We start from the raw sequence: 12,403 nt of genomic DNA, 5'->3' as shown, positions 1-12,403 counted from the left end.
CATCCATCCATGCATCCATCCATCCATCCATCCATCCATCCATCCATCCATCCATCCATCCATCCATCCATCCATCTATCCATGCATCATCCATCCATGCATCCATCCATCCATGCATGCATGCATGCATCCATCCATCCATCTATCCATCCATCCATCCATTCATCCATTCATCCATCCATCTATCCATCCATCCATCCATCCATCCATCTATCCATGCATCATCCATCCATCCATCCATCCATCCATCTATCTATCCATCCATCCATTCATCAATCCGTCCATCCATCATCCATCCATCCATCCATCCATTATCTTTACCCGCTTTTTCCTTTTTGGGTCACAGGGGTCACTGGTGCCCATGTCCAGCTAGAGAGGCGAGGGACATCCTGGACAGGTCTCCAGTCCATCACAGGGACAAACGAGACAAACAACCATTCACTCTCTCACTCACAAGACAATTTAGAGTTACCAATCAGTCTAACATGCATGTTTTGTTTGTGGAAGGAAACCAGAGTACCTGGAGAAAACCCACACATGGAGAGAATATGCAAACTCAGAAAGCTCCCCAGACCAGGATTTGACCCATCGCAACCTGCTAGTTGAGAGGCAGCAGCTCTACCAACTGCACCACTGTGCCGCCCACTGTAAAGTCAACAAGAAGAAATTAAAAACTTGTGTCGTGTTCATAGTTGTTAGCAAGGAGCAGGAAAGTAAATTACTATTATTATCTTTTACTTTCCTGTAAAAAAAAAAGTTCCCATCCTCGAACTGAGATTAGTCATAAGGAAATTCAAATATGTGTTGACTTCTTCAAGGTTTTGTTCAAACGACTATAAAACATGCTTAAAAATGCTGAAATGTAAAAAAAACTTCAGCCCATTGGACCAGTTTCTCAGACTTTTGAGAGCCCTTTGAGCTGTGAAACTAAACTGCAGCCTGTTTCTTCAAAAGAAGCTTCATTAACCTTTAAAAGAGGAATTACACCTCAAAGTCATTCCCAGAACAACGACGACGACAAAAAGGCATTAGAATCACCAGCCATAAAATATCTCATTTATTTCTCTTAATGCAACAAATACTCATAGTCTCACACACCATGTTTAGTTCCATTAAATCACAACAAGTTCACTGGGAACAGAATATTATCAGAGACACTTGTATAGAAACACATGAGGACCCACTTGCTTTGCACTTGGATTCACTTCATCCAGACTGAAACACCAAAAATTAATAAATAAAATAAAATAAAGGAGTTGACGACTTCAATCTGAATAAAAAACACAAAACCCAACAGTTTTTTTTTGTCAAACCACTACACATAGTTTTTTTTATGTTTCCTGACGCCTCCATGTTTCGTCTGATTGTTCCAGCAGCATGAACACAAACACACATTTACACTCCTGGTGAACATTTTCACCAGACTGTTGATGCACAAGTCATTCCTCGCATTTTGAAAACACTTTCTGTAATGAGTAACTACTTTACACTAAAACTGTAGAGTTTATTATTGCACATAATCACGAAGGCAAATAAATAAATAAAAAGATGTACATTTCACACAGAATATTCTCCTTTATGACAATTAGTCAAAAGTTTATTCTTTTTTGTTGTTTTTTTTTCCTCTCTGGACCTCTCAGTCGTGGATATCATACTTAAAGGCCTCTATGAGCCCTTCAATTGAGTGAATGAAGCCAGAAATGGCGCACACGCCTCCAATAACAAAAATGGCCACATCAAAGAAGACGTGGTGCCACAGGAGGTTCCTCCACTGGAGCTTCAGGTGGAAGAGGCTGGGCAGGAGGAAGCACAGGCCCGCGCCCGTCAGGCTTCCAGTTAAACCCATGAGCAGGGCGAAATGAGGGACAAAGACGGCCATGAGCAGGGTGAAGACCACCAGTCCCACTCGAAGTCCCAGACCCCAGGTTTTTAACTGCCCATTGGGGCCGTAGCAGTCAGGAAAGAGGGCTCTGCCGCCGTCCTGGAAAAGGGATTTCTCCAGAACCTCCACGGCGGCGAAGAAAGGCAGCGGGTAGGACAGCAGCGCCTTGGCTACGAGGAAGAGGTTCACCACCGCCCGGATGGTGGAGGGCAGGTTATCCGTGATCACCTCCTTGGTGGCGTCCGCCCACGTCAAGTACGCCACCAGCGCGAAGAGGCCCTTGAGGACGCAGGCGGCGATGTGGGTCCACTCCATCATGCAGTGGAACTCGCTGGGCCTCTGCATGTTCCCCTCCAGGGAGGGCAAGAAGATCTGGGAGGTGTAGCTGAACACGATGATGCCGATGGAGATGGGGAATTTCTTCACGTCGATGTAGAACTTCACTTTCTCCCAGGCCCACTCGCGCGCCCTGGATAGGCAGTAGGCGATCACCAGGACGTTGATGACGAAGTGCGCCAGGGTGCAGAGGAGGCTGAACTTGGACACGGCCTTCAGGTTCTTCAGGAAGGCGCACGGCAGCAGCGCGGCCGTGGCCAGCACCGACCAGGCCTTCTGGGACACGGGGAAGCCGGGGAAGCTGTTGTACATCAGGTTCCCGCTGACCACCACGTACAGAATGCACGTCATGACCAGCTCGATGATCTGAGCCACGTTCACCACGTGGCCGCCCAGCCGCGGGAAGCGGGGCGCGCAGCACGCGTTGGCGATGTCCACGTACGAGTCCCGGACGCGCACCTTCACGCCGTCCTCATTGTCCTCGTACAGGCAGGCGATGAGGATTTTGCCCGTGTAGCAGCACACCACGGCGGCGAAGATGATGAGGAAGAGGCCGAGGTATCCGCCGTGGAGGATGGCGTACGGCAGGCCGAGGACGAACATGCCCTGCGGACACAGAGGCGCAGCGGGTCAGAGACCGAGGCCCACATCGGAGTGACAGGCCGCCCACTTCACCATCTTACATAATAAAACCATTTCAACAAGCTTCAGTATAACAATACATAAATAAATAAATAAACTAGATGAGCATGTAGGATTCATTGTTTATTTTATAATAATCTGGAAATGTAGTAATGGATGAAACCAATGCATTGAAAACAAAAATTAAAAAATAAATTTTCATGTTTTTGATTAAAACCTAATCTGATGATCCTAATCTGAACCGGACCTAAACCTGATAAGAAGGTGCCATTCATCCTGGTGCCTATCAAAGCCAGTCAGATCCTGCCCAGTCAGATCCTGCCTGCAGCCTCTCTGATAAAAAGATTTAAATAAATAAAGTACCCCCCCCCCCAAACCCCCCCCCCCCCCCCCCCCCACACACACACACTGCTGTGAACTCACTGAGTTTCCATGTGGGTCTGACTGAACGTGTGGAAGATAAACTGGAACAATTTCACTTACCAGTTCTGAACCGAACAGAAACGGTTGTGACTCTTCCAAATATATATTTTTCAAGGTTTGTTTCAAAAGAGATTATTTTTAATTCGAAAGAAAAAAAATATCTCAAGTGAACACAGGATCATATATTTTAATTTAACTCTTTAAAATCCATAGTTCTGGTTAAATAACCTCCATAAATTTAGACTGAATGTATAAAAAATATTATTGATCAGATAAATTATCATAATGTCTTAATTTCTTTTTATATATCGCCATGAAACGTTCAGCAAATTGTATTTAATAAACGTGCTTATTATCAGTGGTCAGGATAAATATACATCTGTTGAGTTTTTATTGAGTTTGGTACCTTTCCACCATAGTAAAAGATAACATTTTACTAGAGATAATAAAACATGAACTAATAGTTTGTAACGTTATTAAAAAAAAAAAACTAGGACAATTTAACCTACAACTTGTTTTTTTTTTTACAGCTGTGTAACAAACAAGAAGTAAAACAAAACAAACAAAAAAATATTTTTTTTGTCACCAGCGCAGATTCCCAAAATTTGAACTCACTGAATATAAATAAATACATAAATAAATAAATGAATAGGCTATATATAAAATGGGCGGATCCAAAAATAACCACGCCCCCTTGTAAAAAAAATATATATAATTGGAACCGGCATAAAATTCCATCACGATTTAAATACATTTTAAAGTTTCAGCACGTTAAAAAATCATTTATTTCATATTGTTTCGTTACTTTCCAACATAAGATGTGAAAAAATGTCAAGGTGACTTTTTTCTTTTTAGGCCTGGCGCGTGCAGACCACGCTCGTGTCGTGCAGGGGGAGCGGTGTACCTGGATGGCGTTGGTCACGTTCCAGCCAGCCTCCCATGACGTGATTTTGGGTTTGTCCTCGTCCAGAGATCCTCCAGACTTCAGCGCCCTCGGACCCTTCCCGTCCCTCTGGTAGTGGCTGTCCCCGTCCAGCTCCCCCTCTCCCTCCACGTCTCCCCCTTCCTCCTCCCCGCGGAGGACATCCATCTGCATCCCTTGCCTGTAGTCGTAGTCCAGGTCGTCGCACTCGACGAAGCCCAGACCCTCCTCATCCGTGGCGGCCTGGAAGCCCATCCGAGCGAACATCCCGCTGACCTTGGCCTGGGATTTGTTGGACACCGTGTGGGCCGCGTTGGTCAGCTTGTTGGTGATCTTGTGTCGGATTAAATGAGCCATTGTGATCCCAAATAAATTCCTTCTTCAGCTGAAAAACAAAAACCTAATGAAGAGGAGCCCAAACTGATCTCAGGGTGATCTGTTTAATTCTAGGCTGCTATTAAAACCATGCCTGTTGCCTCTTCATGCGTTTTAACCATCCAAAGTGTTAGAAAATGATCTTGTCCTGCACATCCATATTACTCCATCCTCAGAAAACACCCCAGGCCACAATGAAAATCCTATAAAACAGAGACAAAAGACAACATGTGTCCTGGGCTGTCGTTAAAATGTAAAAATGTGCATTTTCCCTCCACGAGCAGTTTGGAGTCCTGTTGGTGACACTGGAATCTCAGAGAAAGAAGGAAAGAGGAGGTGGAGGGGGATGAGGAGCGTGCACGTGTCTTTGCATGGCGTGCCAGAGCTCTCGCGCTCCCGAGTCGCGCGCGTGTGGCAGAAAAATAATAAAAAAAAAAGAGAGACGTTTATTCCCTCGACGGGGTGTTTATGATCACAAGAGGAGAAAAGACAAAGGTCAGGCTTTTTAAACTCATTTCACATTTCACCTGCTTCAAACAGCACGAGGGGCCAAACACAACACTCACACGTGTATTTACAATCAAAGGTAGTTTCGTTGGCATAATTAAATATTTACATAAACCTGTCCACTTCAGCTGCATTCTAACACAAAAACAATTTGTGAAATGAGCATGTTGCCTGCAGCACCCCCCCCCCACACACACACACACACACTAAGGCCTAAATACTGTTTTTTCTTAGCTTATATTGTTGTGATCTAAACGGCCAAACGTTTGCAGTAATCTGCAGTGTGAAGCAAAACGCGCACTTTTAAGACTTTTAAAAGCAGCCATAATGATTTTTTGACTTCTTGCTCATGTCGGCTCGTTAATAGCTTGATTCCAGATGTTGTGCAGGGACGCAACTCGTGGCAGACATGATGCGCATCCTGCAGCTGCAGTACCACGGACAGCTCCCCGCTCAGACAACAGCGCATCATCATCATCATCACCTCCAAAACACTGAAGCTATTCTTTTGATGAAATAGTGGCTACATTGCACAGATCTCCACCTCACCCCCCCCCCCCCCCACACACACACACACACGTGATCTGCTGTGACAGGGCTGAGCAGAAATCTCTGCAGGAAACCTGGAAATTATTTTAAGCTCTAAAAGAGCGAGTTGCGACTAAATGGACTGAATCCATCTTACACTATAGTCAGGATATTTTATATAAAAAATGGAGCTAATAATGCACGCGCAGCAACATGCAAGGCAGAGGTCTAAATTTAGAAAGCAGCCAGAGGACAGAAAGTCCCGCAGATTTTCACGCTCGGATTGCGCTGCTTTGCAGCTGCTGCGCGTGTTTTAGGACGACGCGGTGTTTGTTAGTCAGCGCGGGATCATCATCCAGGTCTGAGTGTGCGTGTGTGTGTGCGTGTGTGTTGGACGGGAAAGAACCGGGGAGAGTCCTCGAGGCGTTCCTCCCTCCCCCAGCAGAGTCAGAGTCCCCGGGCCAAGGCTGGGACCGGGAAATGTCAGACACACGTGCGCGCGCGCGCGCAAACTATCAAGTGCATGCAGCTTTTTTTTTCTTCTAAAATTTGCAATAATAAAATTAATTAGATCGTTTTACAAGAGGTGGAAAAAGTTATGAAGAATTGGAGATAAATCTGAATCAATCTGACGACTTTACATCCCATAATTTACAACCCGACTCTTCTGAGGACTTTAGGGTTGGTTGCTGTGGCAACCAGTCTAACTACAAAGAAAAGGATTAATCCAGGCTCCGCATGTCAGCAAGATAGACGTGTGTGTGCATGCCTGTGTGTGCGTGTAGGCATAAAACGTGGAGAGGCTTACAGCTTCCTCTAACAGCCGTGAGATGCTGACTGGGAGCAATAATCTCTGATAGTTGCCATGGACACGGTAATTGGACAGAGACCGTTTTGTGAACACATTCAAATTTGAATTTTCACATCAGACTTCCATATATATTCAATTCAGTTCAGTTTCTTTATTTAGCACCAAGTCACCACAGGAATCATCTCAGGGCACAGGAACATTCATATATATATATAAAGTAAGTTAACATTATTCTTCTGAGGAGCAGACTGTTTTAAATTTAACTCCATCACAGACTCTCATCTTGAACAAGCATGAAGGTGACAGTGGAAAGGAAAAACTGCGTTTAGCAGAAACAAGCTCAGAACAAGTGGCCATCTGCTTCCACCGGCTGGGTTTGAGAGGAACAGATACACAATGGCAGGTCGAGAATCACATGTAAAGATAGAAATAATTTCAAATACAAACTATTCATTTGTAACAATTCATTTTATGAAATATGGTATTTTTTTTCCTAAGCCAACCATTATAAGATTTATCAAAAAGGAAAGACTTAAGCCCAGTCTTAAAACTGAACAATGTGTCAGACTTCAGAAATTGTAAGTTGGTTCCATAAGAGGAGCCTGATAACTGAAAGATCTACCATTCTGCTTTTGGAACACAAGTAAGCCTGCAGTCTGAGAGCGAAGTGCTCTGTTAGGAAAATATGTAAGATATGTAAAATATGTTGAGAGCTTTGTAGGTTAGAAGTAGGATTTTGAATTCAATTCTGAATTTGACAGGGAGCCAGTGGAGAGAAGCTAAAACTGGAGAGAAACTATAGGCTCACACAGACTCATGTTTGTGCTGCTGTTGTTCGGAGTGTTTTTGCACAACCATTTTTTGTGCTTATTATTAGTGTATTTCTTATTTCATATCTTTGATCTTATTACTGTTTTTCTTTACAATTACTACTTTTGTTGGATGTAACTGGGACCCTGTGTACACAATTTCATTCCACCACATGTACCACATGTGGTGCGAATGACAAATAAAGAAACTTTGACTTTGATATGGTCTCTCCCACTAATTCCAGTTAAGACTCTATAGCAGCAGCATTTTGGATTAACTGAAGACTTTTTAAAGAAGTATTTGGACACCCAAACAAGCAATAGTCCAGTCTAGATGGTCAAATTAAAATAACTTAAATTTAAATCATTTATTTTGTTCATGAATACAGCACACAGAAAAGTCTAAAAATATTCTGTGGGACTTTACACCGAAATTAGCCTTTTTGATGAAGTATGATATTTTCTTGCTACAGAACTGCATCGGTTGATGATGGTTATAAAGTAATAATTCTTGTTTAATAAACTGGAGCAGACACCTCACAACACATGTCCTCTTATTTCTCCCGATTGTCTTTGCACTACTTTGTGGTCAAACAGAACAAATAATATAAATGTGCACAAATCACCTGATTTCTTCATTTTATGCAATTTCTGCATCATTGTCTACAGCTGACAACCGTAACGTTCTCCACAAGAATATGTTTTCACAAGGCCTGTTGCGATAAACAATAAATCAATTAATCGCATGATAATTGAAAATGATCAATCTCATTTTCATTTATTGGCTTTATCGTTTCTTCGTCTCTCTCTTTCTACTGAAGACACTCGATGACAAAAAGCTCAACTCTGCTGCTCTTCACTGACCCCTCCCTTTCTCTTTAAAATCTGTTTTAACCATCCAAAATTGCGTTTTCGGATCGTTAAAAGCAGCTAAGCTGAGAAGCTAAGCTACGAGCTAAGCTAACAGGTCAACCTCGGATAAAAATCTCCGTTTTGTTAAAGCTCCAAAATTCACGGTTGAAACCCGTGCTTTCGTGTAACAAGTTGCTTTTCTCTGCAAAAAGAGGCTGAGAACTTGTTTACTGATTTTTTAATGAAAATCTTTGTGTGAAAAATGCAATGCTAAAGAGCTCAAACCACACCGAGAGTCCGCCATTTTGAGAAACAAAGAGAGGCAGCCCATGTCAAGTCAAGGGGCCTCCCTCCCATTTTTCTTAAATAGACACATTGCTCGCTCCCTCACTATCCATCCTTGGGGTCAAACAGTCTTACCATCCGGTGGTCAATAAAGGTACTACACTCAAAACAAATTAACAAACATTTCTTCTTCAATTTGACAATAATTAGTAATTATTGTCAAATTTCAAACAATATTATCGTTTATCACAATAATTTCTGAGACAATTAATCGCCCAGCAAAATGAGTTATCATGACAGGCCTAGTTTTCACCACAGCAGGAAAATAGAAATTACAAGAGTTTTGCTCTCAACATCTGAATGTGACATTTGAAAGGAACTGAAGCAACATGAACAAAGGGTCACGAGTCCTGAACTGTTTTATTTTTTTTATTTAGGCTACAAATAAACAAGCAAGAAAACTAAACAGAGCTACCTGTGAAAACTCAAAGTTTTGATGCTAAAGAAGTGAAAAAAATGGTCAGCAATCTCAATAAACTGCCCAGTCACTTGTTTACAGCCTCTTATTGTCTTTTAATTTTAAAAGACAGCAGAAACGTTAACTGGGCTTGAATATATGGAAACTTTTGGTTGTTGATTACTTTATCAGGATTTGAAGGTCCAACAATGTGATGATTAACTTGTTAATTATTGTTGCATATATGTAAAAAGAAAATATGTACTGCAGAAATGAAAGAAGTTTTCTCATGAACCTCTAAATAATTTATTTTTTCCCACATTAGAGGTAATTCATGTTTGTGACGCACAAACATGAATTACCTCTTGATTTAAATGCTCCTCAGACCAGAAGCTGAAAACCTGGATCTATTTTAGTCTTTTAACTTATTTTTTATACAGAATTTATTTATTGTACATGCAAATCATCTAGATAAAGTAAACTAAACACATGAACACACATCTGATTAATAACACTGACATCATACATAGCATTGAGATTTTTATGAATGTCATTTCATGCTTTTTTCCATCAACATTTATGTGTGCAGACAGGTGAACAAACACATTAATCTCTCTGTAGGCCAAAAAGATCTGCTGGGCTTGCAGGGCCAGAGTCTGAAGAGAACCGTAGTGACACATGCTGCGAGTGTGTGTGTGTAAGTGTGTGCATATGTGATCTTTATAGTGTGGAGAAAAAGGACAAAGAGACTGAGACGAGGTGCAGAGGACAGTTCTGCAGATCGCAGAAGGTTTTGGCCCACAAAGTGACTCGGATGTATCAGAAGTGCTTCGAGTCACAAACTCTGACTCCTTCTTATGACCTTTGATTTTCACAGAAACACGTTTTGAGCTCCGTCACTTTTAGAAGACATTAGAGTTGCTGATAAAATAGATTTATCTCAGCTGTAACCATAATTACATTTAGTCTAATCATGATTTAACAAAGCACTGATTTAATTTGGAAAGAAGCAAAGTGGACTCAATTTCTGTCCTGGCTTCCTGATTTGACTGCTTGTTTATAAAAGTTCAAATAGCCTTGCCTTAACATCTACACCTACAGAAGCACTCTGAGCTTTACAGTTAAAATCCAAATTTAGCAATAAATATATGCTGTTTTTAATGTGTAGAATAGTACATCTACAGTAAATTTACAGGTCGCCGAGACTGTTGACTCTATTAATTCTCTGCCCAATATAAAAATAGAGCTGTTGTTTGTTTTATTGTTTAATGGTTTTATTGTGCCTCATGTTATTTTATCTTTTATACCTATAATATTTTATTGCTTTGACTTGTTAAGGTTTAGTTTAACTAAACTGTAAAGCATTTTGGTCGACTTCGGTTGTTTTAATTTGCTATATAAATAAATCGGACATTGTCATCAGACCAACTCTCCACAACGTTTCCACCCGCTAAACACGAGATGCTTAACACGAACATGCACCTACTGAAAACTTTGTGTTCCTCTTTAGACCAGGGAAGCATTTAGTTGAAACATGGATTAACAATCAAAACTGAGCTAAAGGAGAACTGTACAAGACGAAAGATGAAGTTGCTCTAAAGAGAGAAACACACACACAAGCACCTCACTTCTTGATTTTTCTTTGTAGTTGCTTCCACATTCCTTCAAAATAGAAACAGGCCTTATTTTGGCAACATTACATTTTACATTTTGCATTAGAGTTTTTAGGATTGTCTACTGTTGTCTCTCTTGTAAATGAGTACTCAAGGCTCATTGAGACTAACCTGTATAAATAAAGGTTGAATTGAAAATCACACTTAAATGTGGCAATTATATAATAACATTCCAATAGCATTTTTATAACTACTTTGCCAAAGCTGCAAATGACTAAAATGAGAGTTGTATTATTCTAATATAGAACTGATATAAAAGGTCTGGATTATTGTGACAGCAGGAGCAACACTGTTTCTGAATGAGTTGACTCGAGTGCTTTTGCGTCATCAGATTCCTTTTGCACAAAAACATGACAAAGTGCCCAAGATGCCAAAGCCCTTTCCTTCCTCATCACATTGGAGGAATTAAACTCATAATACAATCAGCACGAAAGACTCAAATTAATACACAAGAAGATATTAAGTTTTTTTTATAAGGACACGTTTTGACTGAATTTGATATTCAGAACACGTTTCTTTTCCTTTAGGTTTCCTTGTCAGAGAGAAAGAACAGCCTGTTCACTTCTGCACAAAATGGAGGCTGCTTGGCATCACGCGTGGCAGTCCCAAAGAGCTTGTAGCCTATTAGTTCCCTTGTGCTTCATCACCGCTGCCTGGATGACAAGCACAACAAGCAAAGAGCTGCGAGTGTTGAGCAAAGACACTGCAGCGATGTCACGTCCTGCCTCCTAGGAGGAACGGATGCCAGTGCGTGTGTGTGGTAATTTCTGGACAAATAGGAATGTGTATGTAGGTGGATAATATGTTGGTTACTGTGCATGTATGTCTTATCAATTTGTGTGTGTGTTTGAGAGGATGAGGTGACCCAGATCTGCTTATTAGCATCAGGAAGAGGGGGATGCAGTCACTTAGAGCTTTGTGCCTGAGCAGTGAACTGTGCTCATGCTTCAGTGACGCATCATCATGCTTCATACAGTAACACCCCCACCCACACACACACACACACACACAGGTTTGTTTTGCTATCTTTGTGGGGCCTTTGCATTGACTTCCATTCATTTTTCATTCATTTCTATAGCCTAACCATGACCTTTATCCATAACCTAACCATTACCAGTACATACCTAACCCTAAACCTAACACATCCTCAATTCACACCTTAGTCCTAAACCTAGCCCCTAACCCACCAACAGGACTTCTTCTTATGGGGCCCGGGCTTTGGGCCCCATAAGGAGCAGTTGGTCCCCACAATGTAGTATAAGTTGGAAAAATGGGCCTCACAAAGTAGCATAAACAAGGACACAAACACACACACACACACACACACACACACACACACACACACACACACACACACACACACACACACACACGCTCCTTCCTACATTTCATCTCTTCGTCTAAATATCTGCTAACCTGCTGTCCAGGAATTAAACCTGCCCAGAAAAAGAAAATCTAACGCAGTTAATGGAAAAGTGCAATAAAATAAAATAAAATAAAATGAAATAGTTCAAATAATAATAAAAATAATTAAAGAAAATAAATTTAGATTGAATGTTTTAGACTTTTAGGCACCTTTTGATGACTATATTTTGAATTGATATTTCTAGAAAAAACAGACATAAACAAACAAGAAGGGATAATTCAACAATTATGTTTTGAAAAAATACTTACATTTGCAAACTTCTGTCTTTTACTTGATTATACTGAATTTGTCATAACTGTCTGAATACATAAAATGGCAATAATAATCTAGATTTGGGACCCATTATTTCCAAATCTTGCCTAAATGTGTTCAGTTCACATTGAAATGATGTAGTTTAAGAATATTAAAATAGTGTGGGATCTCCACCACATCGTCTGATCTGAAGTGGACTGGGATGTACAGTGGCTCTCATGTG

At 41.1% G+C, this 12,403-nt stretch overlaps 1 protein-coding gene across 1 annotated transcript; it reads right to left on the bottom strand.

Moving 5' to 3' along the window:
* Window positions 1–1,351: 1,351 nt before the first annotated feature.
* On the bottom strand, window positions 1,352–4,901 carry LOC119417098 (vesicular inhibitory amino acid transporter-like). Its single transcript, XM_037684308.1, has 2 exons — window positions 4,188–4,901; window positions 1,352–2,824 (listed from the first exon to the last, which is right to left on the bottom strand). The coding sequence occupies exons 1-2, from the start codon at window positions 4,560–4,562 to the stop codon at window positions 1,637–1,639; spliced, it is 1,563 nt and encodes a 520-aa protein (XP_037540236.1). The 5' UTR covers window positions 4,563–4,901; the 3' UTR covers window positions 1,352–1,636.
* Window positions 4,902–12,403: the final 7,502 nt, after the last annotated feature.

The sequence above is a fragment of the Nematolebias whitei genome, chromosome 11, assembly GCF_014905685.2.
Source record: "Nematolebias whitei isolate Nwh7 chromosome 11, NemWhi1, whole genome shotgun sequence".
NCBI classification, from domain to species: Eukaryota; Metazoa; Chordata; class Actinopteri; order Cyprinodontiformes; family Rivulidae; genus Nematolebias; species Nematolebias whitei.
This window is presented reverse-complemented; position numbering and strand designations above follow the sequence as displayed.